Source organism: Diplodia corticola, assembly GCF_001883845.1.
Source record: "Diplodia corticola strain CBS 112549 chromosome Unknown scaffold6, whole genome shotgun sequence".
In the NCBI taxonomy this organism is placed as follows: Eukaryota; Fungi; Ascomycota; class Dothideomycetes; order Botryosphaeriales; family Botryosphaeriaceae; genus Diplodia; species Diplodia corticola.
In genome coordinates this window covers 174,658-199,923 of record NW_017971485.1, presented here as the reverse complement: position 1 = coordinate 199,923, position 25,266 = coordinate 174,658, and the positions used below count along the sequence as shown (strand labels likewise).

Genomic DNA, 25,266 nt, shown 5'->3' with positions numbered 1-25,266 from the left:
AGGACTGCGTACAAAGTAAGTATCGGCGTATTGGCCCATTGATCGAGTGACCTAACTTACCTACCAGGGAAGTCTACTATTTGAACTCTCGCCTTTGGGCTGGGGCATCAGGCTTTATTCCCTTCAGCTCACCAATCTCCACTCCCTCACACTACATTGACGGAAATAAGTTCCCAGCTCAATTCCAGCTTGAACGGGGAGATTTGTGTCAAGGAGATACACGGCCGAGCCAGGTTTATGAATCTGGCTGCGAGTGACTACTATTTGAACTCTTACAGGCCTGTAAGCAAGCATTTGGTTTCCAGGGTGCCTAAGATAGAAATATCATAGTTGTGAGTTCTTGAGGAGCAACTGTGGCGTCGGGTGTGCCACGCAATGATCTGACGCCGAGTCCGCAACGATGTGTCGATTCCAGCCACAAACCCGCATGCGTACACCAGCTTTGTATACGCCTCGACTGAGATGGTACAGTTGCGTGGTGGGAGACGACGCATGACGACGGCAGGGCTGGTGTTGTGGCGCGTGCGCCGGCCTGCGCCTCAAACCACCGGACGTCGACGGAGCATCCAAGGCTGACGACGCGTCCCGTCCCCACCACCTTCTTACGCACGCCTCCACCGGTGCCGCGTCCTCTCTCCGCACAAAATGCTGTTCCGACTGGTGCATCAGCCCGGGAAGCCCACCGAAACGCGTCTTTGCCTCCCGGCGTGTTCCTTTTACAACCCATTTCGGCAAAGCCTCAGCCACCCAGCATGGAATCATGTCTTGCAGCGTGGCCAATGCCGCGGGCTCGAACAGGTAGGAGTCCCACTCGCGTTTTCGTAGTCGTCGTAGTCAGACATGGCTAGAGCGGGCCTGGGTCGACGTCTCCTGTGCGTGATGGGTCCATGGCAAAGACCTGCGAAGAATCCGACGTCACTTGGGTCAAACTTGCTTCGAGAGCCAGCCGCCACGGCCGAACGGTTGGCTCTCAGCCACGCGTAGCCGTCTCTTCAACATTTATATTCGTTTCAGGATGCCCCGGTCTGTCTGCTCATTTCCTTCACCAGTCGACTCCACTTCCATTTCAGCAGGGCTGATCAAGTGCCATACACCGACAACCTTATTTTCCACCCTGTCCTCTCGTCCAACCATCCCCCTCGAAGCTTTGGGAAATGAGGAGTTACGCCGCAGCCGCAGCCGTGGGTGCCCTTGCGGCCCGTGGCGTCCATGCCTCCCCGTTCCCGCAAGCGGTGACGGCTGCAATCTCCCCCAGTGCCGCTATCCCATCCGGCTGCAGTGCCAACTACAGCGGGTCCTTCGGGATCGCCGTCGTGGTCCTCTCCTCCTCCACGAGCAGCGTGGCAACCCCGTCATCAGCGTAAGGCCTTTTCCCCCATCAGAGGGCCTTCATGCTTCCTCAAGCAGACACACTGACCAGACGCTACAGGGCAACATCCAACACTACAGCAGACGTCGGTGTCCAAGAAGCTGCCGTCGTGACGCCATCCATATCGTCCAGCAGCAGCAGCGCCGCTGGCGTCTATGTCGTCTCCCAGATCGGCGACGGCCAAATCCAGGCACCGACGACCGCTGCTGCCGCGACGCCCGTCTATACGACGCCAGTCCCAACTCCAGACTACACCTCGGTCGTCCCCATTTCCGAGATCAGCGACGGCCAACCCCAGGCGCCCGCCGGCACGCCAACCACCACCCCACTCACTCCAGCAACGCCGACGCCGGCCGTCACCAGCCCCTCCTCCCCCTCCTACTCCTCCACCGAGGCCGCAACAACCGTCATCCCCATCTCCGAAATCAGCGACGGCCAGCCCCAAGCCCCCGCCGCGACCTCGACCTCACCGGCCACCACCACCACCACCACCTCCTCCTCCTCCTCCTCATCCTCCACATCCACCACCCTCGCCACCAGCGTCGCCGCCGTGTCCCAAATCTCCGACGGGCAGATCCAATCCCCCACCAGCGCACAAAAGAGCAAGAACAAGCGCTCCCTGACCGCCTGCGCCACCTCCAGCACCCTCACCCTGACCCTCTCCGGCGACGCCGGCGGCGTCCTCCTCGACGCGCACAACCGCACCGGCTACATCGCGTCCAACTACCAGTTCCAGTTCGACGGGCCGCCGCAGTCGGGCGCGCTGTACACGGCGGGGTTCAGCGTCTGCGAAGGTGGCGGCGAGAGTGGTGGCGATGTGTTGGCGCTGGGCGGGAGCAAGACGTGGTATCGGTGCTTGAGCGGCGGGTTTTATAACTTGTATGATCGGTGGTGGGCGGAGCAGTGCGAGGAGGTGGGGTTGGAGGTTGTGGAGTTGGTGGATTGTTGATTGAAGGGGGGAGGGGGGGGGGATTGAGTGGGTTGGTTGGGTGGGTGAGGGAGGGAGGTTAGTGGAAAGGGGGAGGGGAGGGGGAGGGGTTGCAGTGTGTAGGCTATATTGTATGCGGAGCGGTATCTGTGAATAAAATGATGTTTTATGTGACAAAAGACGGGTGACTGGAGCATTTGAGCCCGACGTGAATGCAAGATATCTGAACAGAAGCGTGTAGAAAAGAGCCCTGACCCTCTACCTCGACAGGGACTAAGAGGACCCATCTCATCCCCCGTTCTGAGAAGTTTTATATTGACTGGATGGAGGGGGACCGTTTCGCTCGAGGTGCTATTTGACAAACGATGACAAGTAACGCTGTACCCCAACGTCAGCACAGTGGAGACATTCCATGCAGTGTGGTATCATCATTCAAGGACACAATACTGTCTGAAAATAGCTTTTGGAGATGTTTTAATTATTACTTATCAAATCCCCTGTTATCCGCGCCGTCTGACCGGTCTTTTCCCATTCTTAATCCATAAACCTCTATTCGGAAATCAAGTCATGAAAAAAATAGAGGCTAAAAAAAGGCCTCTGTGAGCACCGACAAAACTGTGGCTGAAGTCCTAGCCAAAACAAGAGAGACCAAGGGAGACAAGGCGCTGCCGCTATTTACACAAGAAGCCAAAGTGCACAAGGCCAACGAGGAGCTCATATCTCCATCTACAGTTGCGCCTTCTCACCGCCTAGCTTTTCTGTCAAAAAGGTCGAGAAATACTCATTCAGCGCATCCACGGTGCCGCTGCCCTCGACGAGCTTGACGACGCAGCTCACGTAGCCATCCGGCCTCACGACTACCACGCCACCTGTCTCCTCGCTCAGTCCCATCTTCGCGTGGGCGGCCGCGCCGGCGTCCGGCACGCGCTGGTCCCAGATGTCGTCGGCGTAGACAAGGTCGCGATAGCGAGCGAGGATCTCGGGCAAGTCCTCAAGAATCTCAATTTCGGTGCGCTTGGCGGCGAACACGGAGGCGAAGGTGAAGAAAGGGCTATGCGGGTTGTAGCGCTCGTGGTACGAGATGGCCTTCTCGTCCGGTACACCGTAGGTGGAGAGGAAGCTACCCTTGCGGCGTAGGGCGGCGTTGAAGTCGGAAAGGGCCTTGCGTGTACGATGGGGCGCGCCGCCGAAGACATAGATGCGGTAGGCGCCGTTGAGCGGGATCTCCTGCTCAAGGTGCACGACGTTGGCGTCGGCGACACGGGTCACGGTGGCGGGCGTGAGGATGCGCCCTGTGCGGAGCTTGGTAGTGCCGGCGGCGTAGTCGAGAAAGAGGGACGATGAGGACGAGGTGGGATGCTCGGCGGACCAGTTGACGATGTTGGGGTTGTAAGCCACGCCGTAGCCCGAGGTGAACTCGCAGCTCTCCTTGAACGTCTTGATGAAGTTGTTATCCTCGACCGGGTGGTCTTTGGAGTGCTGGTTGGCAGCGCCCACCTCACCAGCCGAGGGCAGCCGCTCCGAGAAGAGTTTGGCGTATCTGGCGTCAAAGTCGAGGAGGTTGTCGGCGATGAGGCGGCGCTCTGACTCGTACGTCTTGAGGATGTCACGCTTTGCCAGGCCGGACTCGACGTGATGGATCTTCCAGGCCAGGTTTGCTGCGTCGAGGAAAGCAGTGTTCATACCTTGGCCGGCCTTGGGGCTGTGCGTGTGGCAACAATCGCCGCCCATGAAGACGCGCTCATCGAGCGTGTACTTGTCCGCCAGACCCTGGCCAATGGGGTAGACCGAGTACCATTCAACGCGATCCCACGTGATATAGTAGGGGGCGAGGATCTTCCTAGCGTGGTCCTGGACTTCCTGTTCGGTGGCGGTCTTGCGGGGGTTCCAGTCAGGGTCTGTCGAAGAGGCGATCTGAATGTACAGGCGGACCATGTTGTCTTCACGGGGGATGACCATGATGGAGCCGTGGTCGGAGTGGATGGTGCATTTCATCTGGATTTCAACGTCAGCCTCAAGCATAGTGAAAACAGTGAGACGTAAAAAGCACCTTGATATCGGGGAAGTCGGTCTGGACAACGCCATCCATGACTCCCCACACGTGGGCGATGGGGTCCTTGTGTCTTATCTGCACGCCCAGCTGGTTGCGCACAAAGCTTCTCGCACCCTCGCCGCTGAAGAGATACTTTGCGCGCACCGTCTCCTTCTCTTCGCCGTTGACGTTTGCGATGCTGACCTCAACCGGGTAGTCGGGGTCCTTGGCGTCGTTTTGGAAACCGGTGATGGTCCATGGTCTCTGCACGGTGCCGCCGTTCTTCTCGATGTCCTCGATGAAGACGCGCTCGATGAGACCCTGGTGGAGCAGGGTAGTGAAGGGATAGCGGGCATCGATAAACTTGGGGCAGCTGGCCCAGGTGCCGGTGCGGAGGATGCCGTCCTTGCAGGGATCCCAAAAGGCGACCTCGTAGACCTTGGCAGGGTCATGAGCCATGATCTTCCGCTTCAAACCCATGTTCCGAAGCAAGTCCAGGGAACGCGGCTGGATGCCGTCGGCGCGGCCCGTCGGAGTGGGCTCCGGGCGGTTGTCGATGTGCTTGATCTTGTAGCCCCATCGCTGCAGCTGGCACGACAGCATCAGGCCGACGGGGCCGGCGCCGATGATGACAACATCGTACTTTTCCATTTCGGGAAGCAGAAGCGGAAGCGGCGTCGGAGTGGATGGAAAGGCGGGGGGTCAGCGGAGAGGAGGGTGCAGTCCTGGAGCGCCGTCTCGCGCAGCACCGTGATTAGGAATTACAACAAAGGGCTGATGATGGGGAAGCTGGGTGGTGGGAGGGAAGCAAGGGGAGAGACATGGTGATAGATAAAGGGTGGATGCCGATTCGGCCCCGGCAATGGGGCGGGAGGCTGAAGTAGCGCGGCAGGAAAAAACGGGAGCAGGTGGGAGCAGGTGGGAGCGGGTGGGAGCAGGTGGCAGCGCTGGTGTCGCCGTGTTTCCCATCCGCAGGCAGCCGCGGACTGTGCGCTGCGGGGAGACGCCGGCGCAGGCAGCGCGGCTGTGAAATCGGCAGGTGGCTGGAGGGCTGCACTTGCGGAATCCGGGGTCGGCAAGTGCGACCTGGGCGCGCTGATGATGAGTCCCCACACTCCCCTGCGCCGATGACTTCTCCCTGCCCCTGATTCGCCCATGCCGTCCACCCGAACGACACCGAGGTGTACTACGGATTACGTAGTACGTAGTAGAGCACGTCTTGCATCACCGCTCGCCATCGAGACTAGTACGTTCCACCGCCCCGTGCCTGCTGACTCGCCGCGTCCACCGCCCGAAACACAGCCCGGAGACCTGCATGCCATCGTCTCAGCAACGCGAAATAAAGATGCATAAAAATAAGCGCATCCGCACTCGTTGGCATCGCCGAATACCCCGAAAAGTCCAGCCAATCACGGCCAAAGGCGCCGTAGCTGGACGATCATTGGAACCAAACACCATGTCACCCCCTCAAGCACTCCTCAAGCTTACTCTGACGGTAACCGATCAGCCGAATGCACCGCAGAGCACGGCTCCATAAAACGGCTGCCCTCTGAGTTTGCACTTGCCCTCACTGCAGCCAACATGCCTTTCCTCGATGCCGCCCTCGGCTTCGCCATTGACCACAAGATGGCCGTCTGCGTGGGCGGCCCGGTGCTAGCAATCTTTGCATACCTCATCTATCAGATTTGCCTCTCCCCTCTAGCAAAAATCCCCGGTCCGCTCGCTGCCCGAATTTCGCGGCTATGGATCACCAAGCACTCCTGGGATGGTGATATGCATCGGTCTATGATTGAACTCCACAACAAACACGGATCCTTGGTCCGCACCGGTCCAAATGAAGTGTAGACTCCCTAGAGAACTTGTGCCCGACTCTGTTAGCTTCCGCTAACGTCCTCTCAGGAGCGTTGCCGATCTTTCGGCCATCAAGAAAATCTACGGTGCGCCCTGACATGCGTGCTTTTTGTTCCGAGCGTTCGTTGCTGATATCATCCCAAATTAAGGAGCCGGAACCAAGTTTCAGAAGTCCGGGTGGTATGGTGTCTGGCAAGGACGAAGGAAGTTCGACCTCTTCGCCGGCCGCGATGAAGCCATCCATGGCCAGCACCGCCGTCTCGTTGCCCGAGCGTATTCGATGGACGCCTTGAAGGATCTTGAGCAATATGTCGATGACTCCATCAAAGTGTTTATGCAGAACATGAACGAAAGAGTTGGCAAACCCATGGACATGGGCAACTGGGTCCAGCTCTTTGCCTTCGGTATGCTCTTTGTTTGACCGTGCCGGCTCATCTCCACTCACGCTCTGCAGACATCATCGGAGAAATCACCTTCAGCAAGCGCTTTGGCTTCATGGACGTCGGCGCAGACGATGGTTCCTTCCAAGCCATCGAGATGGCTTTACGTTCGGCCGCCTGGCTCGGCCAAGTACCGTGGATCTTCTGGCTCCACGACTACCTTTCACCTTATATTGGCAACTATCTGGGAATCACCGCTCGGAATGGCTCACTCCGTCAGTTTGCTTTGCGCGAGACCGAAGCTCGTAAGGACCGGGGCAGCGATCGGAAGGATATTCTGAGCAAGCTCTTCGCCGTACACAAGGAACGCCCTGTCGATTTCGATTACAGCGATCTTGTCTCTATGGCCAGCTCCAACATCTTCGCGGGAAGTGATACGACGGCCATCTCGACCCGCGCCATCATCTACTACCTTCTGAAGAACCCTGAGTACAAGCAGAAGCTCGTTCAAGAAATCGACGACTTCTCCAAGCAAGGCAAGATTAGTGATCCAGTTACTCTGGATGAGGCAAACAACATGCCATATCTTCAGGCTGTCATGTACGAGGCTCTTCGTTGCCATCCGGCCGTGGGCATGAGCCTTCCACGCGTGGTTCCTCCCGGAGGTACCGAAATTGACGGCACATACCTTCCAGCTGGCGTGAGTATTCTTCTGAGTGTATCACTCCTCCGAGCTCGCTGACGTGTGTTGGCAGACGATCGTTGGTGTAAACCCATGGGTTGTGCACCGCAACAAGGAAGTCTACGGAGAGGACGTCGAAGCCTTCCGACCTGATAGATGGTTGGAGAAGGATAACGGTGACATGCGTAAGCTTCAACCCGCTCTCGCCTCACGGCACCGCATGCAAGCTGACGAGAGATAAGATCGCTTCTTCTTTGCCTTTGGCTCGGGTGCTAGGACGTGCATTGGGAGGAGTAAGTCAACTAAGAAGGCAACAATGTACTACGATTACTGACTATCACAGACATTAGCTGGATGGAAATGTCCAAGGTATGTGTAGCTGGGATAGGCACATTATCGATCGGCATCGCTGACTGATGACAGCTTATTCCCACCCTGTTTATGCATTACGACTTGCAATTGGTAGACCCTGAAGCGCAATGGACCGAGACTTGCTGGTAAGCTCAACAGCCACTGTCAAGTGCGCATCGCTGACTCGTGCAGGTGGTTTGTGATGCAACAGGGTATCAAAGTTGTCCTGCGGCCCCGATACTAAGTGCATCCTGATGTCATCACGGCTTGCATAGTGGAGCGCACGGCCTTGTATCATTCTGTCTTTTCTGATATCCCTTCATGTCTACTCTCTCTTGTATATGATGTACGAAATTGATGCACATCTCATGTCCAACCTACATTGGCTCAAAAGTTGGATGCTCACTCGGCACAACTTCCCCGGACCGTGTTCCGCAAGGGTCCCCCGGGCTTCCCCACATACTGATCACGATCTCGTACCACTGGTAAACCCTGCCAATAATACAGACTTTGAATAACGATCTGATGATACTTGAACGGAGCGGTATGCTCACTGCGGTAGTGCCCACAGCGTGCACTCTACGTTGTTGTACATATGCACATTCACGAACCGAACAGTGTGCGAGGTTGTTGTGGATGCTCAACCGGCATTGCAGCCGGATCTGGTTTCACTTACGCAACCACGGAGCCTCTCGCCCACGACCCTTGCCGCTTGGCCTTCCCCAAACGAGTGACAGGGTGACACGAGAGTGAGGGGTAAGCGTAACATCTCAGGCCACTGTTGCGCCAGAGAAAAAATGATTTATAAGGCTTGTCCCCCCAGTGTGTGCGCCTCTTGTTTTTCTCCCCTCTTCAATACATATGAGAATAATGGCGAGAAATCTACTCCAGCGACGTTCCGTGTGCTTCTGCACAACCTTTTTACTTCATTGGACGGCCGCCCTTGCCTCACTTGCCAAGATACAATTTGTCACGCTGCAGGATATTTCGCGGCGGTCGGGCGGTCGTCTTCGATGACAACCCCCCTGCCGTGGCCGTCCGCGGAATGTAGTCTGTCGACATGTATACATACGAAGCACGCCGCCAGCGAGTAACTATATGCGTCCTCGACTGCCGGTCCGAGTACAACCTTTCCATCGTACAATCAACTCTCTCCCATTCATGCAAAACGTATAGTGATTATTTATCTATCTCTTCAACGGTTCAACCCGCGGGCCCCTTAACACAAGCGCTACATGCATATATACGCATTAAACAACAACGCAACGACGACACCCCCCCTCACTCACTTCAACCTCACAACCATGCCCTCCACATCCTCCAACAACCGCCTCACCTCCTCCGCACACCTCGCCGCCGTCGCCCCATCCACCACCCGATGATCCGCACTCCAGCTGAAGACGCACTCGTCCCTCCTCACGACCGACACGCCGTCCGCCGCAAACGCCGGGACCGGGCGCGCGCGCCCCACGCCCAGGATGCCCACCTGCGGCGGCACGATGACGGGGGCGACGGCGCCGCCGCCGACGCTGCCGATGTTGCTGACGGTGAAAGTCGCGCCAGACAATTCGTTGAGCGAGAGCCGGTTGTCGCGCGCCAGCGCCGCGAGCCGCGCGATCTCGGCGGCGAGCGAGGCGATGCTGTGCGCCTGCACGTGCCGCACCACGGGCACGACGAGTCCGCCGGGGGAGTCGACGGCGATGCCGATGTCGTGCTGGGCTTTGTGGATGAGGCGCGGCTTGGACGGGTCGGTGGCGTCGTCGAGGTAGGCGTTGAGGACGGGGTGGGAGGTCAGGGCCAGGGAGACGGCTTTGATGATGAAGGGGAGGGCGGAGAGCTTGGGGGAGGAGGGGGATTGGGAGAAGAGCTTGTGGCGGATGCGGTTGAGGGAGGCGAAGTCGACCGTGTCGGTGTAGAGGAAGTGCGGGATGTTGAGCGAGCGCGTCATGGTTTTGTACATTTGCCGTTGGATGGGCGTGAGGGGGACGTCGCGGTCTCCGGCGATGGGGGCGGACGAGGGCGGGGGGGATGCGGGACCGCTGGTGGTGGTGGTGGTGGTGGTGGCGGCGGATGTTGCCTGTTCTTTGGAGGCGGAGACGTGGCGCTGGATGTCGTCCTTCAGTACTCGGCCCTCCTTTCCTGTGCCCCGTATGTCCTCGATGTTGAGGTTGTGTTGCCTGAGCAGGTGTCGCACAGCCGGGGTAGCCAGATTCGCATGTCTACCGGGCGGTGGCCTCTCGACAGACGAGGAAGACTGCGTACTGGCTTCGACGGCAGATGTATCTGAGCTGCTCGCCTCAGCAGACTGTGCGGGCTGTCTTTCTCGCACCGCGCCGGAGGTCTGCGGCGCCTCCTCTGCCGGCGACTCGATGATGGCCTGGTCTTCCTCGGAAATCTCGCTCTGGATGTCTATGTCGACCAACGGCTGTACGTCACGTCAGCATCGAGCTCCCCATGAGGATGCTCCGGCGGTTGCGCTGACTTTTCCAACCTTGGCTACCTCATCCGCCTCGTAGTGCAGCTTTTTGATGACGCCGTCGAACCGCGACGTGATCTGCAGAGGATTGTTGGTTGTCTGGCTGTCTTGTTTGGGCGGTCCGTAGTTACCTCGACGGTTGCTTTGTCCGACTGCACCTCGCATATCTTGTCAAACTGCTCGACGCGGGCTCCCGGCTGGACGAACCATTGAATGACCTGGCATTCGGTGATGCCTGCAGAAGGTTAGCCAAGAGCTTGTTCCAGGCAGAGAGAGAGGGGGGAACGCTGAAAGCACCTTCGCCAATATCTGCTAGGAGGTAGGGTTTCACGGCCAGGGCCGCGGCGGAAGCGTGGAAGAGCCGGGAGGGGTGCTGGCGCGGGATGCGGGCGTTCTTGAAGCGGCGCAGCGGGTAGGAAGCTTCAATGGCGGAAGCGGCGAGGCAGCGCACATCTCTCGCAGCGAAACGTCTCATTTTCCGGGCGGGCGGCAGCAGGGAGTGGGAGACAAGAAAGGTACAAAGCGGCGGCGGCAGGCAAACATCTTTATGGGGGTCGTGGGGATGCAGGCCAAAGCCGACGTTAAGCGTCCCACGTACCACCCGCTGACATGCGGGGAAGCGGAGAAGCCTTGCCCCGAACTGTCCATAGCCACATAGGGGAAGACGCTCGAGCTCTTCGCAGCCTGGGTCGCGCTTGATGCAGGTACGGCCGAAAGAGGCACTCTGGCGTGGAAATCTCGCACGGCAAATCGACTTCGATTGCTATCTTTGCTGCCTGCACAGACGTGTACCTGCAGCTCTAACGCCTCTCTTCCCGTCCGTTTTGGTATCCCCGGATGCCCTTGAAAATAAAACGAAAATGCGCCTGCCATGCCGAACGCTCAGAAGCCATTAAAGGTATCAGACAGAGAAAGAAAAAAAAAACAAGGCCGAGTTCGTCATGCCGCCGTCGGCAGCGAGTCCTGCTTCAGCACCTCCTGCACGAGCCCGAGGGCGAGCGCCTGGACCTGCGGCATGGTCCCGCTGACGTCGACAGCGAGGACATCCTTGGACAGCTCGTCGTGGTCCGGCTCCTCCAGGCTCTCGAACTGGCTGCGCACCATGTTGTCCTTCATGTAGTGGCCGGGGCGGGCGCGCACGCGGGCCATCAGCATTTCCTCGGTGGCCTGGAGGTAGACAAAGTGGACGACGACCTTGACGTTGTTGTACGAGGCGACGCGGATGACATCGCGGTACTTCTTCTTCAGCGCACTGCAAGTCACCACGACGCCCGACGCGCCGGTTTCCAGCTCGCGCACAGACTGCTCGCGGAGCAGGATCAGCCAGTCCCAGCGGTCTGCATCCGTCAGGGGAATGCCGTTGCCCATCTTCTCGATGTTGGCCTTGGGGTGGTACTGCGACAGTGGGTCAGCCTGGTGCACGGCTGGCGGCGCAATCGGGGAGACAAACCTCGTCGCCCTCGATGTAGGGCAGCTCCAGCGAGTCTGCGATGTGCTTGCCGACCGTGCTCTTTCCGCAGCCGGCCGGGCCGGTGATGATCCAGATGTGGCGGTGGTGCGGCTGTGCGCGCAGGCCGTTGGTGGCGGGCATGACGGGCACCAGGTTGGTGCTAGTCGGCTGTGCGCCGTACAGCGACGGGGCAGTTTGGTCGTAGGTCAACATGGTGGAGAAGAAATGGCACTGTGCTGTCCAGGGGAAAGGAGGCAGGCGCGGGTTGTTGCGTGCGATGCGTGCGAGAGGAAGGCCCGGGGCGGCTTATTATATGTTGGCAGCAAGCGGGCAGCAGGCGCGCAGCTTGGAACCGGACGGCTATGACGGGGAAGCGGGTCGAAATGCAGTCCACGGGCTAGAGTGGGCGGCTTGGGGTTATTATGAGAAGCATCTGCGACGGCCGGGCAGGCAGACAGGGCAGCCCGCGGCCTGAGAGAACACCAGCCTCAGCCAGGGCGATTGACATCACCCCCGGCCTTCGGAAAAGATCTCACGGTTCCGGCTCGCATTTCGCACGCGCTGGTGGCCGGCCGGAGACGACAGCGAATGGGAAGCCCGCGCTGGACCGGTCGGCGTTTGAATGCAGGCCAGCCGGCGGCTAGCGTGGGAGAAAGGCGGATCAAAGGTCTCACCGTGGCCCGCCCCCGCAGTCCGCTGCAGTGAGGTCTGTCAGAGTCGCATGCACGCATGGCGTCCAATATCCAATATCCAATATCCAATTCCACGCCAGCTCACTGTGCGTCCAGCTCCCGGCCGCGGGGCCCAGCGGGCCACATTGCCAGACGCAGGCCCGCTGCCATCACGGGGCCGCCCTGCGGCGTGCCGGGCAGTGACGCTCCGCTGCCCAACGATCCGCCGTCCGGCTCCTGGGCCTCGGGCGCGTGGGGGTCGCGAATAATGCGCGAGTGGCGTGTCGGCAACCTATTTCCAGCGTCCTCGGGAGTGCGGGACGGGATGCGCTCGCGGCTGCGCCCAGGCAGCCCGGGGCGGCCTGCACCTTTCGTGATTAAAATGCCAGGTGCCACGGTGCCAGTCTAGCGCGCTCCAGGCACGCACGACGGTCGCGCCAGGCGGCTGCATCCGCCCATGGCCGCGCTGCTGCCCGGCTCCTGCCCGGCGCCGAACCAAAGGTGATTTCAGCGCGATGCGCCCGACGCCTGCGATCGCCTGCGGGCTGCGGGCTGCCGACATGTCTCGCCGCGGGTCGTGGGTCGTGGGTCGTCGGTCATGGGCCGTGGCTGCCACGCGTGCGTACGTAACAGCCCGTGAGCCCGTGAGCCCGTAAGGCTGAGGCCAAGCTTCTTCCAGAACTTGCTGCTGGATTGCCCTCCTGAGCGCTAGCGCGGCGCTGCCCCGAACATCAGCCGGGCCTGACAGCTGCGTAGCCGCCCTGTCGCTTGGCCTGGGGAGCTGCGACATCACCAGCGACCGCAACACCCGCCAAGCCCCGCCATCGCGACCACGCCCGTCTGTGCCTCCGTCGACCGCCCGCCGAACACCGATCCGGGGCCCCGCGATCCGCCATGTCGATCTTCTTCTCGACCCCGGTCGACATCGACATCGTCCTGGAGGACAGCGATGATCGCGCCATGGTCGACACCAAGCTCGACAAGAGCCGCAGGGAGAAGGTGCCGCTGTACATGGACGGCGAGTCCGTCAAGGGCCAGGTCACCATCCGCCCCAAGGACGGCAAGCGCCTGGAGCACACCGGCATCAAGGTGCAATTCATCGGAACCATAGGTCTGTCTGCCTGGAGCGCGCGAGGGGCTGTCGACGCGGGGCTGACCGTGTGCGCATTACCCAGAGATGTTCTTTGACCGCGGCAACCACTACGAATTCCTGTCATTGGGCCAGGAGCTTGCCGCCCCCGGCGACCTGCAGCACCCCCAGACCTTCGACTTCAACTTCAAGAACGTCGAGAAGCAATACGAGTCGTACAATGGCATCAATGTGAAGCTGCGCTACTTCGTCCGCGTCACCGTGTCGCGGAGGATGGCCGATGTTGTGCGCGAGAAAGACATCTGGGTCTACTCGTACAGGATACCCCCGGAGACCAACAGCTCCATCAAGATGGACGTTGGTATCGAGGACTGCCTGCACATCGAATTCGAATACTCCAAATCAAAGTACCATTTGAAGGACGTCATCGTCGGGCGCATCTACTTCCTGCTGGTTCGATTAAAGATCAAACACATGGAGCTGTCCATTATCAGGAGGGAAACCACAGGCGCTGCGCCTAATCAGTACAATGAGAGCGAGACGCTGGTTCGATTCGAGGTATGGCCCATGTATACCCATTTTGCGCGACTTTAACTAACGCACCTTCAGATCATGGATGGTTCACCCTCGAGAGGTAAGCAGTCTACACGTGCCCACCCGGAGAGAGCAATACCCTCTAACAATGGCTAGGCGAGACGATTCCAATCAGACTCTTCCTTGGAGGCTTCGATCTCACACCGACATTCCGCGAAGTCAACAAGAAGTACTCGACTCGCTACTACCTCAGCCTGGTCCTGATTGACGAAGGTAACGCATCTCCTTTGGTCGACACCTGCTATGCCATTCGTCAAATCTGGCGCTAACAGGCATTATACAGACGCACGCCGTTACTTCAAGCAGTCGGAGATCGTCCTTTACCGACAGGCACCGGATGGCCTTGCGCAATCGGCGCCCAAGGAACAGTCGTTCATCACTCCCCCATGAAAATCGGTCGCAAGGACCGGACGAATCATGGATTGCGAACCCCGCGAATTCCCTGCACCTCACTGACCCGGGTCTATGGTCAACCCAAGATACTAGGCCCGAGATCACAATGCAGAATGCAAGATCACGCACGAATCGAGTGGTAAGATGCCGCCAGCTCCTGCAGCTAACTCTCATGTGGCTTGTCCGGAGATACATGTCGCCCACGTTGGCGGATAATTATCCGCCCTTCTTTTCCCGTCTCCACCCACACACATTCACGACCCCCATTGAGCGATACCGAGAGCACGAGCATCTTGTAATTACTACCTCCATAACAAACCTCAAATGTCATGATCCACATGCCTGACTCACGCCCGAAGTATGTGTACTATCGCAACAGACTCCAGCAGGTGCACCTTGCCCGTGAAGTACGTGAAGATAGTAGGCTGCATATGCCTCGTAACGAACACTCAGTATTCACGACAAAGCCACGCAATGAAAACGCCAATTTACTGTGATAGAGACAGCTATAAGAAGGTGGGAAAAGTGCTGTTTCATTCTGACCGATCGTCTTTGCTCTTCATTCTTATTCCCTGTTGGTGTGAGCGGCCCAGTCCATTGCGTTGGCTCGACCTTGCCTTCTCTTGAAATATTCCTCGCTGAAACTCGCTTCCTCAGTATGGCAACCATCATTGAGAAAGCCATGAGTGGTGGCGGGAAAGGTCACTGCACTCCACCGACGCTGATCCGGTGCCAGTGCCATGTCTATGACGTCGTCTCTGAGCCAACGAGAAGACCTCATCTTTGGCTCATAGTCACCCAGAGCTGGGGCTGCTCAGGTCAGCCTTTCAAGAACATGCTTATCTTGAATCTCCGCCTGGATGCTCTCATCCTGCTCGTACAAGCAGCGTGTCCGGACGAGGGACCAAATACCTGCAGGCATCGACAAGGAGTGCGACCACCTCATCGAGCCGTAATTATGGGCTGGAATGATGGGGCTTACTCTCACAGTATGGAGTGATGCCGTTGCCGCTCTCTTGGTAGTCTCGCTTCAAGAGCCTCCGCTCGACCTCTAGAAGAATTTTACGCCCAAAGAATCCTCACTTCCAAAGACTTGAGCTCTTCCGCGCTTGACGAGGACTTGGAGGGACTTTTGCAGGAGTTCTGCGTCCATGCCATGGAACTCTACCCCAATCAGCATCTCATCACAAACGCCGACGGGAGCAAGGATGAGCTACCTTGAGATGCCGTCGCATCGCTCTCTGTAAGCTCGTATAGCGTAAGTACCGTATTCTTTTGCCCCGTCGCATCAACCTGCACAGTCCAATCCTCATTAGCGCACCAGCCCACATATCTGCATCTTCTCCTCGCGACCCACACTCATCCCGTGCCCGCTCTTCAACATTATTCCACCAACCACCAACCGCCAACCCCGCTCCCAACAGACAAATCCAAAGAGTGGGGGGTGGGAGATGCGTGCCTTCCGAAGGGAAGAAGAAGAAGAAGGGAAGAGTACTCACCCAACCCTCAATCAGACTCGCCCACTCCTCGGGCCTCCTCCAGTATATCCACGCCCGCGCAGCCTCGCCGCCCGCGACACCTTCGCCCTGCTTCTTCTTGTCGCCGCCGCCACCGTCGACCCACTCCGCCCTGTGGCCGCCCTCGGCGCCGCACATGTAGCCGACGACGTCGCGGGCGTCGCGCAGCGCGAGCCGCTTCCCCAGCCGCCGGTTCCAGAACAGGTCCGTGTCGAGGGCGTCGATGAGCGACAGCTGGAAGCGCCGGTGGTGCCGGCAGTGCGCCTGCACGTGCGCGCTCCAGCTGGCGAGCTGCGAGGCGCGCGTCGCGGCGACGGGCTGCAGCGTGAAGAAGGGGGGGAAGCTGTAGTGTGGGGGGAACTTGTACGGCGTTGTTGTGGTGGTTGTCGCGGTGGCCATGGTGGTGGTGGTGGTGGTGGTGGTGGTGGTGAATGCGCGCGGAACGAGAGGTCCGCGGGCAGGCTGATGACTGGTGATTTGGGAGCTGTCGGGGTGGGTGGAGATGTTGTCGAACGAGGGATGAGCTGGTAGGTTGTGCCGCTGGAAAAAAAAAAAGTTATCGCAAGGCCATAGGGTTGAGAGAGGTAGCTCGTGCGGCGCATGCCCCGCGATGGAGTTCCGTCATGGCGGTGCATGATTCAGGCACCATTCGTGGCCCGAGCGCTCGCTGCCGTGCGTGGGCACCTTTTGACCACCGATGCGAGTCGTACAGTGCTCATTAAACCACAAAGTTCACTGGCCCTTTATGACCGGAGCTAGAGGAGCGGAATGGTCAGGAAAAGAAAAGGCTGTACTTCAAAAACCTGTATCATTGGAAATTTAGTATCCTACTGACTTAGGCAGCCGAAGTCTATCAATGAATCTCGTTATGATTTCAGTTAACATCATATCTGGATAAATACTTTGGCTACCCCCATAGCACTAAAATATTCCTAGCAAAACACGGAACAATAGGCCGCCCTTTATAGTTGCACTACATTATCTAGGCAGCAGAAGTGGCACCCTCCTCTAGGTTTAGGGGGAAGACCATACTTTACTAAAAGGGACGATAGGGCGCATGCTCAATGCGAAGAAACCTGTATCAACGGTCACGAAATTATGCGACCTTGTCATCGGGGAAGCCCTGCAATACGTCTTTGCGGTTCGCATTCGATGCCCTATCGATGCAATCTTAGCTCTTGAGCTCTGTTCTTATTCTTCGTTATTTCTTTTGGAGCATTATATGAATGCAAACGACGCTCACATGTTTCAGCGGCATGAAAGGAGCTGCAATTTAACGTGTCTACGTGGACTGATTGCCTGCGCTAAACGCAATAATGCGTTCGGCAATATAATGTATCTCACCATCAAACTTTCCACTTCATTGACGAAAGCCTCACCGGAAAGTCTGCAGGCGAGACAAGCCTTAGTAGGCTCTTGATAGTCGTTCTTCGCTAGCCATTTAGCTCATTACAGCCATGGAGAAGGTCTGCCGAGTTGATATACTAGCGGTTGGGAAAAGGTGTAGGCGCCGAGCGCGGGTCCGTAGTAAAGCGCAAATCGGAAGGCTGTCAAGTTAGCACGCTGAATCTCACCGGTCTCATGCGGACGCTTGTTGGCCGAAATGGATGTCCTTTGATTACTGTCAAGTCCATAATCCTGAAAACATCCCACATGCGGCCTTGCACTTTTGGACTGATCATTTTTGAGACGCCGATTTGATAGTGTATTCCGTTCGCTTGACCCGAAGAACCGACCGCGCCCCTTGTAGCCGGCTCAACCAAGCAATGAGAATTTCGTCAACCCATCAACCTCCCTAAGCTCGAAACTACCACTTTACGCCTTGGTGGTCTTGGCCTTGGCGGCCTCACGGCCCTTGCCTATCCTCTCAAGAATGCTCTCACGGTCCTTGTCCAGCTTGAGCTTGGTGACGACGACCTTCGAGGGAGCAATGCCGAGCGGGGTCGACTGGCCGTTGGACTTCTCGCGGGAGACGCGCTCGACGTGGATGACGTACTTCAAGCGGTAGACGGTGGTGACCTTGCCCTCACGGCCCTTGTTGGAACCGCGGGTGATCATGACTTCGTCGTCCTTGCGGATGGGGATGGAGCGGACCTGCTCGCAGACAGCTGTCAGCGTCTGCCCATGTTTTGCGTGCTGCTTGGCGGCTGTTGTCCAGAGTGTTCATGTTCGCCAATCGCTCGGATTCCAGACAGAACGGGCGGGGGAAATTCGTACGTTGTACTTCTCGCGAAGCTCCTTGGAGAGAGGGGCGCTCATGATGACGCGGCGCTCGCTGGAGGGCGCGCTGAAGTGCGCCTTGCGCGACTTTCTCCGCGAGGAGGCAACGGCTGTGTGGCGCTCAGGTCAGCGACGGTCTACGCGACGATTTGCATCGGCGCGGGGCGGCATACAGTGGTTGATCACGGTCATCGCGGCGGTTGTGTGGGTGTCGTCGAAGTTGGGGGTAACGTCGTCGTCTCGTCGTCCTGCAAGCAAGGTCCTCGGGCAAAAACGTTGTGGGAGAGATTGACGAACGGAAGCTAGTTTCGCCGGCGCGCCGACGGGCTAGGTAAGTCTTGGCACCTCCGACGCGACGCCGGCGTAGATCCGTGACCTCCAACGAGGACGCGAAGCGCAAGCGACTGCACGCGTCGCCCCAAGAGCGTCTGCGTTTCTTGGTCCCCGCAGCACCCGGATTGCCGGCCCTTTCCTCCTCGCGCGACGCGTTGCGTTCAACGCTCCATCTCAACCTGCCGTTCAGTTCCCCCCATGCGCGTTAACACGTTCCGGTCGCCACGTTCCGCGCCTCCGCCCATCTCGCCGCTGGTCTCATTCACTCGTGATCGCCGGTATAGCACACCTGGTGCAGGGGTAGCTCTCTGAGCGCACAGTTTTGCTGCTCTGTTTCTGCCTGAGATGTCCCACCAGAATCAGAATTATTACGGCGCCCCCGGTCGTCAAAACCAGCAACATTACACGCACTATCCTTCCCAAAGGCCTACATCAACTACCCCCGCCGCCCAGTACACCTCGCAAAGCCAGCCCGTGTCGCAGCCATTCTCGTCATATTCGACGCAAGCGTATGCACCCTCTGGAACGTACAATCTGTCAGACTATCAGTACGGGTCGACGAACTATGGCTCTGCTTCCGGGACATCTGCTGCAGCAAGGAACAATGCCTCTGCAGATTTGCAAAACGTAGCATATGCGTCTGGTCTCCATGATACTGTCCAGCGTGCCTCCGCCCAGTCAAGCGCTGTAAATCAAGCAATATCCTCGACGCAGCCGCAGCACGTGTCGTACTCCAACAATTCTTACTCAACCTACAGCCAGCAGCAACAACCACGTCCAAAGAGCGTCAATTCTCTTGCAGGAAGGCGCGAACAGCGATCTCCCCATCAGTCGAACCAGTCGAACAATTCGGGATTGCCCCTTCCAAAGACGGCGTTGCAGCCCTCCGGGTCCCAGCCTTTCAGCATTCACCAACGTGCTGTAACCTCACCGCAGAATTCCAACGCTTACCGCACGCCGACGGTGGTACAGCAATCTGCTGTACAGTCAATCGACAATCCTCCCCGCACATCACCAACCGTGACACAGACACAGCCAGCGGCAACTTCTACGGCGTATCAGTGGAACAATCAGCAACATACACACTCCGGATCGCGTGATTACGAAACGGTCGATCCAACACAGGTTTACGACCCGTGGCCGGAGATACAAAGGAAGCGCGAGGCCGCGCGCGCCGCGAAAGCTTTGGAAGAGCGCGCTCAGGCAGAGCGGCAAAGAGTTGCGCGGGAAAAGGCTGAGAGGGAAGCTCGAGAGGCCGAGGAGGCCGAGGAAGCCCGCAAGGCGGAAGAAGCCCATGCACTAGAAGAACGTAGGAAGGCGGAAGAAGAGGAAAAGGCAGAGCAGAAAAGGCGAGAAGAGGAACGAAGAAGGGAGGCTGAGGCAGTGCATCAATCTCAGAGAGAACACGACCAACGAAAGAAAGCGAACACAAAAACCAAGATGACAAAGGCTCTAGCTGTCGCGGATTCTTCGTCACCCGCTCAAGCGGGCTCGACTGAAGTCGAGGTACAAATGAGAGCGTTAATGGCACAAATGAGGCAACTGAACAGCAAAGATCCAGCGCTGTTGGCAAAAATTTGGGAAGAAGAAAGGCAGAATCATGCCCAACCAAGTCAACCCGCTCAGCAAACTGTGCAACCGCCGACACCATCGACACAGAAGCCTGGTAAACCACCTGCTCAGAAGAAAACGTCAACAAGTCAGCCGCAACCGAATGCGCAAGCGCAACCCTCGAGTGCGCCTATGGCACCCATGCATGCCCAGCAGGCACCCATGCATGCCCAGCAGGCTCCCATGCATGCCCAGCAGGCTCCCCAAGAGCTTTCTCAAGCACGACATACACCCCAACAGCAACAGCAACATCAAACGCAACAACAGTCGGTCGGGAAATCGAGAAAGGAAGCTGCAAATCCTCGACAGCCCAATAGGCGTATGCCACCGACGGGGACAACCGCTTGGCCAAACGATAAAAAGGATCAGATCTCGAACGCAGCAGCAGCTTGGCTCAATGCAATTCCAGAGAATCATGACAAACAGGTTACTCCCCAGGAAATCCTCGACTTACTTAATCGAAACCCGAGATACATAGAATTATGTGAATGGCTTGAGTCTCAGGGCATGAAACTGGAACGAGCCTCGTTCGCAAGAGCTTTGCTTCAAGCCGTGCCAGACATAAACAAGCCAGGGCAGAATCAAGCGCAGGCTCCTCCAGCCAGCCGGGTTAACGGCAAAGCAGTAAGTGGAAATATACGTTGAGCAATGAAAGTTGATGTAAATCATCCCCTTCTGACGCGCATCATTGGCAGGCCCCATCCTCTACAGAGAATGTTAAGAGCTCAGAGCAGCATGGTAGGTCCCCATTAAAGCGCGACTTTATCTACTGTGTACTAAGTTTTTTAGGCCCCAAAATCGGCCATGCTGCCAACTATCCGAATGTTCCATCCGGCCGCCCGGGCACTGTTGGCGACCACTTGCAGAGTGCCCAATCACCGTACCCACCCCCAGACCAACCTCAGTATCGAAGTCCGTACTTCGTTCCGACAAATGCTGGCACGCCAAGCTCTGTACCTGCTGCGTTTCCGACACCACCGCCGCAGGTGCCGGTCGCGCCAATGCATCATAATCGGCATGACAGGCAAAACTCCGGAAGCAGGCAAGCCTCCTCACAGCGAGAAGAAAGCCAAAAGCCAGCGACAAAAGCCGATGCGGCAAGAAAGAGAAACTTCCATGAGATGGTCGATTTGACGCAGCTGTCCGACGAGGAAGAGCCGCCCGCCAAGAAGGCAGGCTTCAACAACGATATTGTGCCTACCTGGGCCCCTGCGCCAGGCGCTATCTTCTACCCGCAAGCACCTAGGCCGATCAACATTCACAGCGGAAACTTGCCACCCGTGGTGCACTTCGACGACAAGATCAAGAGCATGGATGTGGTCCAAATCTTGAACCGTAAACACGCTCTTCGCAGATCGGCGTATGAAGTCAAAACCATCGCTCGGGACGTCCTGCTGGCAACCGGGAAGCACCCGGAAATGCGGCCTCTCAATGGGCACCTTGAGGTTCTCAAGGGAACTTTCAAAAGAGTCGACAACTTATCCGACCTGAGCACGCTTAGGTGGGATCTGATCGATCCAGGCGATCCGCCTCCAGAAGCGCTTGCACCTAGCGTGATTGAGATAGAGGACGAGGATGCAGACGATGAGGAAGAAGACGTGGTGATACAAGAACAGCCACAGCCACAGCCACAGCCGCAGCCGCAGCCGCAGCCGCGCCCAGCTCATCCCGAACCGAAAGCGCCGTCACCCGATCGCGCGAGCTCAGCTGGCCTGCCAGCTATCCCATCGCGCTCTGTCCCATCGTCTACTCCTCAACCAGTGGCGAAACGCCGCAGAGGCAGGCCATCAAAGCTCAGCGCGGCAGGAGCCGTGGACGCACGTGACGCACGTGCCACCCCTTCTGTTCGCGACCGGCAACACGAACGCGCTTCCTCTGCAACTTTCAGTACACCCAACAGAACTCGGTCTCCAATGGCAAGCAATTCAGTCGGGTATGCGGCCTTTCGCCAAGTCGAACATGGACCTGATGGACAACCTCTTCCTAAGAAGAAAGGAAGGCCGGTTGGATGGCGCAAGTCCATCCACTCAAAGGAAGCACAGGCAAAAGCTACCGGTCTATCGCCCCAGTCGGTTTCGGCATCACGCCCAAGCGGCCTGCGCACTTCGCAAACGTCTAATGGCGTGGTCATGATCGAATCACGCTCACCTAGTGTGGTGACCAACAGGAAAGCGGCTTCCTTCAGCGTCTACAAATGCGAATGGAAGAACTGCAGTGCAGAGCTGCACAACATGCTTACGCTGAGGAAGCACATTGAAAAATTTCACCATGGTCTGAATGGCCAACAGAAATGGCCGTGTTATTGGAAATCCTGCGAAGAGAACGAACATCACATCGACAGGCGCACTGGCAAACCGAACGGTTTTCGCGTTCGGGAAGACTTGCGAGACCATATTGAGTTCGCTCACTTAGGGCCGAAGTCGTGGGAGCTTGGGGATGGTCATGCAGGTGGACTTTCGGGTTAGTTGCTTCTTTCTTTGCAACTGTTCCGAAACTGTACCTCACTGATATGAAATGCAGAGTCCCATGACTCCGCGAGCGATGCATACCTGTCTGACAGCCGGACAGGACGTCGAGTCACACCACTCGTGTCCGCACCGTCTAAGGAAGCATTAGAGGCGGCCATGGCAACACCAGCGCCGCCGGTTCCCAGGGGCCCAGGCAGGCCAAAGCTTCAACCTAATGGAAAGAAGGGCTTGGAAGTACAGACAGAGCTTGAGAGGAAGAAGAAACTGGTTGGACCGGGCCTTGATCGTGGAGGAGCCCGCCTGGCCAACGAGAAGAGACGAATGGGTTTCATTGACGACGAAGACTTTGAGGAGGTTGTAAGCGATAGCGATTGAGATCATACGACGACACCATGGAAAGCGAAGGCCTGGATTGCACCGGACGACCTGGCTTAAAAGTCATTTCTAGGACTATTCTCCTGGATGCATCATTGCGAGAGATACCATTGCTTCTTTGCTTTGAGGGCCGTGTATGGAGAGCCAGGAACCGTAGCTGTAGGCTCTGGGGACACTGCATGCTTGTGGAGGTCCAGATACATAGTTTTAATTCGAAAGGCTCTTGAGTCAGTCTGACTTGCAAAGTCTCGATCAATTGTCCACCAACGCCATGCAATCAGTGTTTCCGCTTGGTATCCTCAACTACTGTGTCTTCGAGGTCCTCCACGCTAGATCAAGCGCTGCTCTCCTCCAACCTTACTGTGCACTTTGGCCTGCCGATCGCCATTGCGGCATTCGCAGGACATAAGACAGATTTCTTCCCTTCCAGCATCAAGTCTCTTGTGATGTCATGTCCGCGTCACGAAGGTACTCTCGCGCAACTCAGCTCCTCGCCTTGCCGGCGGCGGGAACGGCGTCGGCCTTGCGGGCGTTGGACAGAGCCTCGCCCTCATGGGCGTTGACCTCGAGGAAGTGATAAAGGACGATCATGAGCATGGCAGCGCAGCCAAGGAAGATGGCGAGCGTGTAGAGGGAGGTGTCGGTGATCATGGTGGCCGATTGCTTGCGCGTCCGGGGGTGTTCGGCACGGATGGGTGCTGCGGGCTCTGGATCTACAAAGTTTCGGTCAATTGTCAGGAGCTAGTGCGGGCGAGGGGCATGCATGCGTACAGGGAAATAAAGAGCGACGGCGCGGTGCGGCGGGAGCGGGTGGATGTGCGGAGAGCAATTGATGTATCTGTTCACTTGTCGAGCTCCGGCCAGCTGCACCGCAACCCTGTCGCCGGCAGTCGTAAGCGCGGCCGGCCACGAATTCCAGCAGCCAGCACGCACAGCTGCGCGCCGCCGCCTTGACGTTTTCGACAGCCTTCTGCTTCGGCGATCGGGTTAACTATTCCGCAAAGGCCTGGCGCCAGTGCCCCCACCAAATCAGCTTGCCTCCGTCATCGTCTGAATCTTTGCCTTTGCGCACTCTGCCTTGCAGCCCGTCTCGCAGCCTCGCGTCCGACATCGACCCCACCCGTCGCCCACATCTTTTCGACTACACCCACCTTCTCTGGGCTATACCCTCCCCCCCGACGCGCCATCTGTCGTTCGCCCACGCGCCCTCGATCGCGGCGATCCGATCCACAAACCTTGACGTCCGATTAACCCAGGCACATCCCCCCCCAACACCGCCATCATGCCGCCCAAGAAGCAGGACAAGAGCCAGAACAAGCCCGCCAAGAGCGCGTCGGTCGACAAGACCTTTGGCATGAAAAACAAAAAGGGCGGTGCCGCGCAAAGACAAATCAAGCAGATCCAGCAGGCTCAATCGTCGTCCAAGACGCCCGAGCAAAAGCGCAAGGATGCCGAGAAGGCGCAGCGCGAGGCCGAGAAGAAGGCGGCCGAGCAGGCTCGCAAGGAGGCGGCCGAGTTGTTCAAGCCCGTCCAGGTGCAGAAGGTGCCGTTCGGCGTGGACCCGAAGACGATCCTGTGCCAGTTTTACAAAAAGGGCCACTGCGACAAAGGTGCGTTTACGGGACCATATTCGGCCATGTTCCGGCAGAGGCCTGCGGACGGAACGGTTCCCTTTGCTAATGTCGAGCGGCTGCAGGCAAGAAGTGCAAGTTCTCCCACGACCTGGCTATTGAGCGCAAGACGGAGAAGAAGTCCTTGTACGCAGATACGCGCGAGGGAGAGGATGAGGATGAGAAGAAGAACGACGACATGTCCCAGTGGGACGAGGAGAAGCTGCGCGACGTGGTCAAGTCCAAGCACGGCAACCCACGGACGACGACGGACAAGGTGTGCAAATTCTTCATCGAGGCCATCGAGAACCAGAAGTATGGGTGGTTCTGGACCTGCCCCAACGGCGGCGACAAGTGCATGTACAGGCACGCGCTACCGCCAGGATTCGTCATCAAGACCAAGGAGCAGCGGGCGGCCGAGAAGGCATTGAATGACAAGAACCCGATGAACACGCTCACGCTCGAGGACTTCCTGGAATCGGAGCGCCACAAGCTCACGGGCCCTGGCACGCCGGTGACGGTCGAGTCGTTTGCCAAGTGGAAGAAGGACCGCATGGACAAGAAGGCGGCCGAGGAGGAGGCCAAGAAGCTCAAGGACGCCACCGGCCGTGCACTCTTCGAAAAGGGCGGCTGGGAGGACGACAGCGAGGACGAGTCGGACGGCGACGACGACGGCACATTCAACCTCGAGGCTCTGCGAAGAGAAACCGAGGCGGCGCGCCAGGCCACGGAGGAGGAACGAATGAACGGGCTCAACGGCACAGCCGCAGCTTAACCTTAATTTTCTTGTCTTGGCGGTCAACTTGGAGTGTGCGCGGGTGCTTTTGGGATTGGTGTGGATACAAAAAGGGCGTGCGACGACGAT

At 57.9% G+C, this 25,266-nt stretch overlaps 11 protein-coding genes across 11 annotated transcripts; 5 read left to right on the top strand and 6 right to left on the bottom strand.

Moving 5' to 3' along the window:
- Positions 1–1,154: 1,154 nt before the first annotated feature.
- On the top strand, positions 1,155–2,318 carry BKCO1_600069 (covalently-linked cell wall protein; the record flags this gene model as incomplete). The annotated part of the gene is made up of 2 exons (XM_020277940.1): positions 1,155–1,360; positions 1,430–2,318. 2 exons carry the CDS (start codon positions 1,155–1,157, stop codon positions 2,316–2,318), a joined length of 1,095 nt encoding a protein of 364 aa, XP_020133766.1.
- Positions 2,319–3,023: 705 nt separating this feature from the next.
- On the bottom strand, positions 3,024–4,980 carry BKCO1_600068 (phenol 2-monooxygenase; the record flags this gene model as incomplete). Its single annotated transcript, XM_020277939.1, has 2 exons — positions 3,024–4,292; positions 4,348–4,980. The coding sequence occupies 2 exons, from the start codon at positions 4,978–4,980 to the stop codon at positions 3,024–3,026; spliced, it is 1,902 nt and encodes a 633-aa protein (XP_020133765.1).
- Positions 4,981–5,910: 930 nt separating this feature from the next.
- BKCO1_600067 (cytochrome p450 family protein) lies at positions 5,911–7,837 on the top strand (the record flags this gene model as incomplete). The annotated part of the gene is made up of 9 exons (XM_020277938.1): positions 5,911–6,170; positions 6,229–6,266; positions 6,330–6,584; positions 6,635–7,260; positions 7,316–7,427; positions 7,485–7,535; positions 7,586–7,611; positions 7,666–7,739; positions 7,786–7,837. The coding sequence occupies 9 exons, from the start codon at positions 5,911–5,913 to the stop codon at positions 7,835–7,837; spliced, it is 1,494 nt and encodes a 497-aa protein (XP_020133768.1).
- A 1,041-nt stretch (positions 7,838–8,878) lies between these two features.
- Positions 8,879–10,544, bottom strand: BKCO1_600066 (dihydrolipoamide branched chain transacylase e2; the record flags this gene model as incomplete). The annotated part of the gene is made up of 4 exons (XM_020277937.1): positions 8,879–10,018; positions 10,076–10,147; positions 10,201–10,304; positions 10,367–10,544. 4 exons carry the CDS (start codon positions 10,542–10,544, stop codon positions 8,879–8,881), a joined length of 1,494 nt encoding a protein of 497 aa, XP_020133767.1.
- A 464-nt stretch (positions 10,545–11,008) lies between these two features.
- Positions 11,009–11,732, bottom strand: BKCO1_600065 (shikimate kinase; the record flags this gene model as incomplete). Its single annotated transcript, XM_020277936.1, has 2 exons — positions 11,009–11,464; positions 11,520–11,732. The coding sequence occupies 2 exons, from the start codon at positions 11,730–11,732 to the stop codon at positions 11,009–11,011; spliced, it is 669 nt and encodes a 222-aa protein (XP_020133770.1).
- A 1,352-nt stretch (positions 11,733–13,084) lies between these two features.
- Positions 13,085–14,264, top strand: BKCO1_600064 (vacuolar protein sorting-associated protein 26; the record flags this gene model as incomplete). Its single annotated transcript, XM_020277935.1, has 5 exons — positions 13,085–13,301; positions 13,366–13,838; positions 13,890–13,914; positions 13,971–14,087; positions 14,158–14,264. 5 exons carry the CDS (start codon positions 13,085–13,087, stop codon positions 14,262–14,264), a joined length of 939 nt encoding a protein of 312 aa, XP_020133769.1.
- Positions 14,265–15,318: 1,054 nt separating this feature from the next.
- BKCO1_600063 (escrt-ii complex component) lies at positions 15,319–16,183 on the bottom strand (the record flags this gene model as incomplete). Its single annotated transcript, XM_020277934.1, has 3 exons — positions 15,319–15,431; positions 15,485–15,560; positions 15,767–16,183. 3 exons carry the CDS (start codon positions 16,181–16,183, stop codon positions 15,319–15,321), a joined length of 606 nt encoding a protein of 201 aa, XP_020133745.1.
- Positions 16,184–17,599: 1,416 nt separating this feature from the next.
- On the bottom strand, positions 17,600–18,196 carry BKCO1_600062 (60s ribosomal protein l26; the record flags this gene model as incomplete). The annotated part of the gene is made up of 3 exons (XM_020277933.1): positions 17,600–17,878; positions 18,002–18,114; positions 18,178–18,196. The coding sequence occupies 3 exons, from the start codon at positions 18,194–18,196 to the stop codon at positions 17,600–17,602; spliced, it is 411 nt and encodes a 136-aa protein (XP_020133771.1).
- A 486-nt stretch (positions 18,197–18,682) lies between these two features.
- On the top strand, positions 18,683–22,791 carry BKCO1_600061 (zinc finger c2h2-type protein; the record flags this gene model as incomplete). Its single annotated transcript, XM_020277932.1, has 4 exons — positions 18,683–20,572; positions 20,644–20,686; positions 20,738–22,408; positions 22,469–22,791. The coding sequence occupies 4 exons, from the start codon at positions 18,683–18,685 to the stop codon at positions 22,789–22,791; spliced, it is 3,927 nt and encodes a 1,308-aa protein (XP_020133773.1).
- A 483-nt stretch (positions 22,792–23,274) lies between these two features.
- BKCO1_600060 (Oligosaccaryltransferase) lies at positions 23,275–23,924 on the bottom strand (the record flags this gene model as incomplete). Its single annotated transcript, XM_020277931.1, has 2 exons — positions 23,275–23,504; positions 23,864–23,924. The coding sequence occupies 2 exons, from the start codon at positions 23,922–23,924 to the stop codon at positions 23,275–23,277; spliced, it is 291 nt and encodes a 96-aa protein (XP_020133772.1).
- A 149-nt stretch (positions 23,925–24,073) lies between these two features.
- On the top strand, positions 24,074–25,176 carry BKCO1_600059 (ccch finger dna binding protein; the record flags this gene model as incomplete). The annotated part of the gene is made up of 2 exons (XM_020277929.1): positions 24,074–24,401; positions 24,488–25,176. 2 exons carry the CDS (start codon positions 24,074–24,076, stop codon positions 25,174–25,176), a joined length of 1,017 nt encoding a protein of 338 aa, XP_020133910.1.
- Between the last annotated feature and the right edge of the window lie 90 nt (positions 25,177–25,266).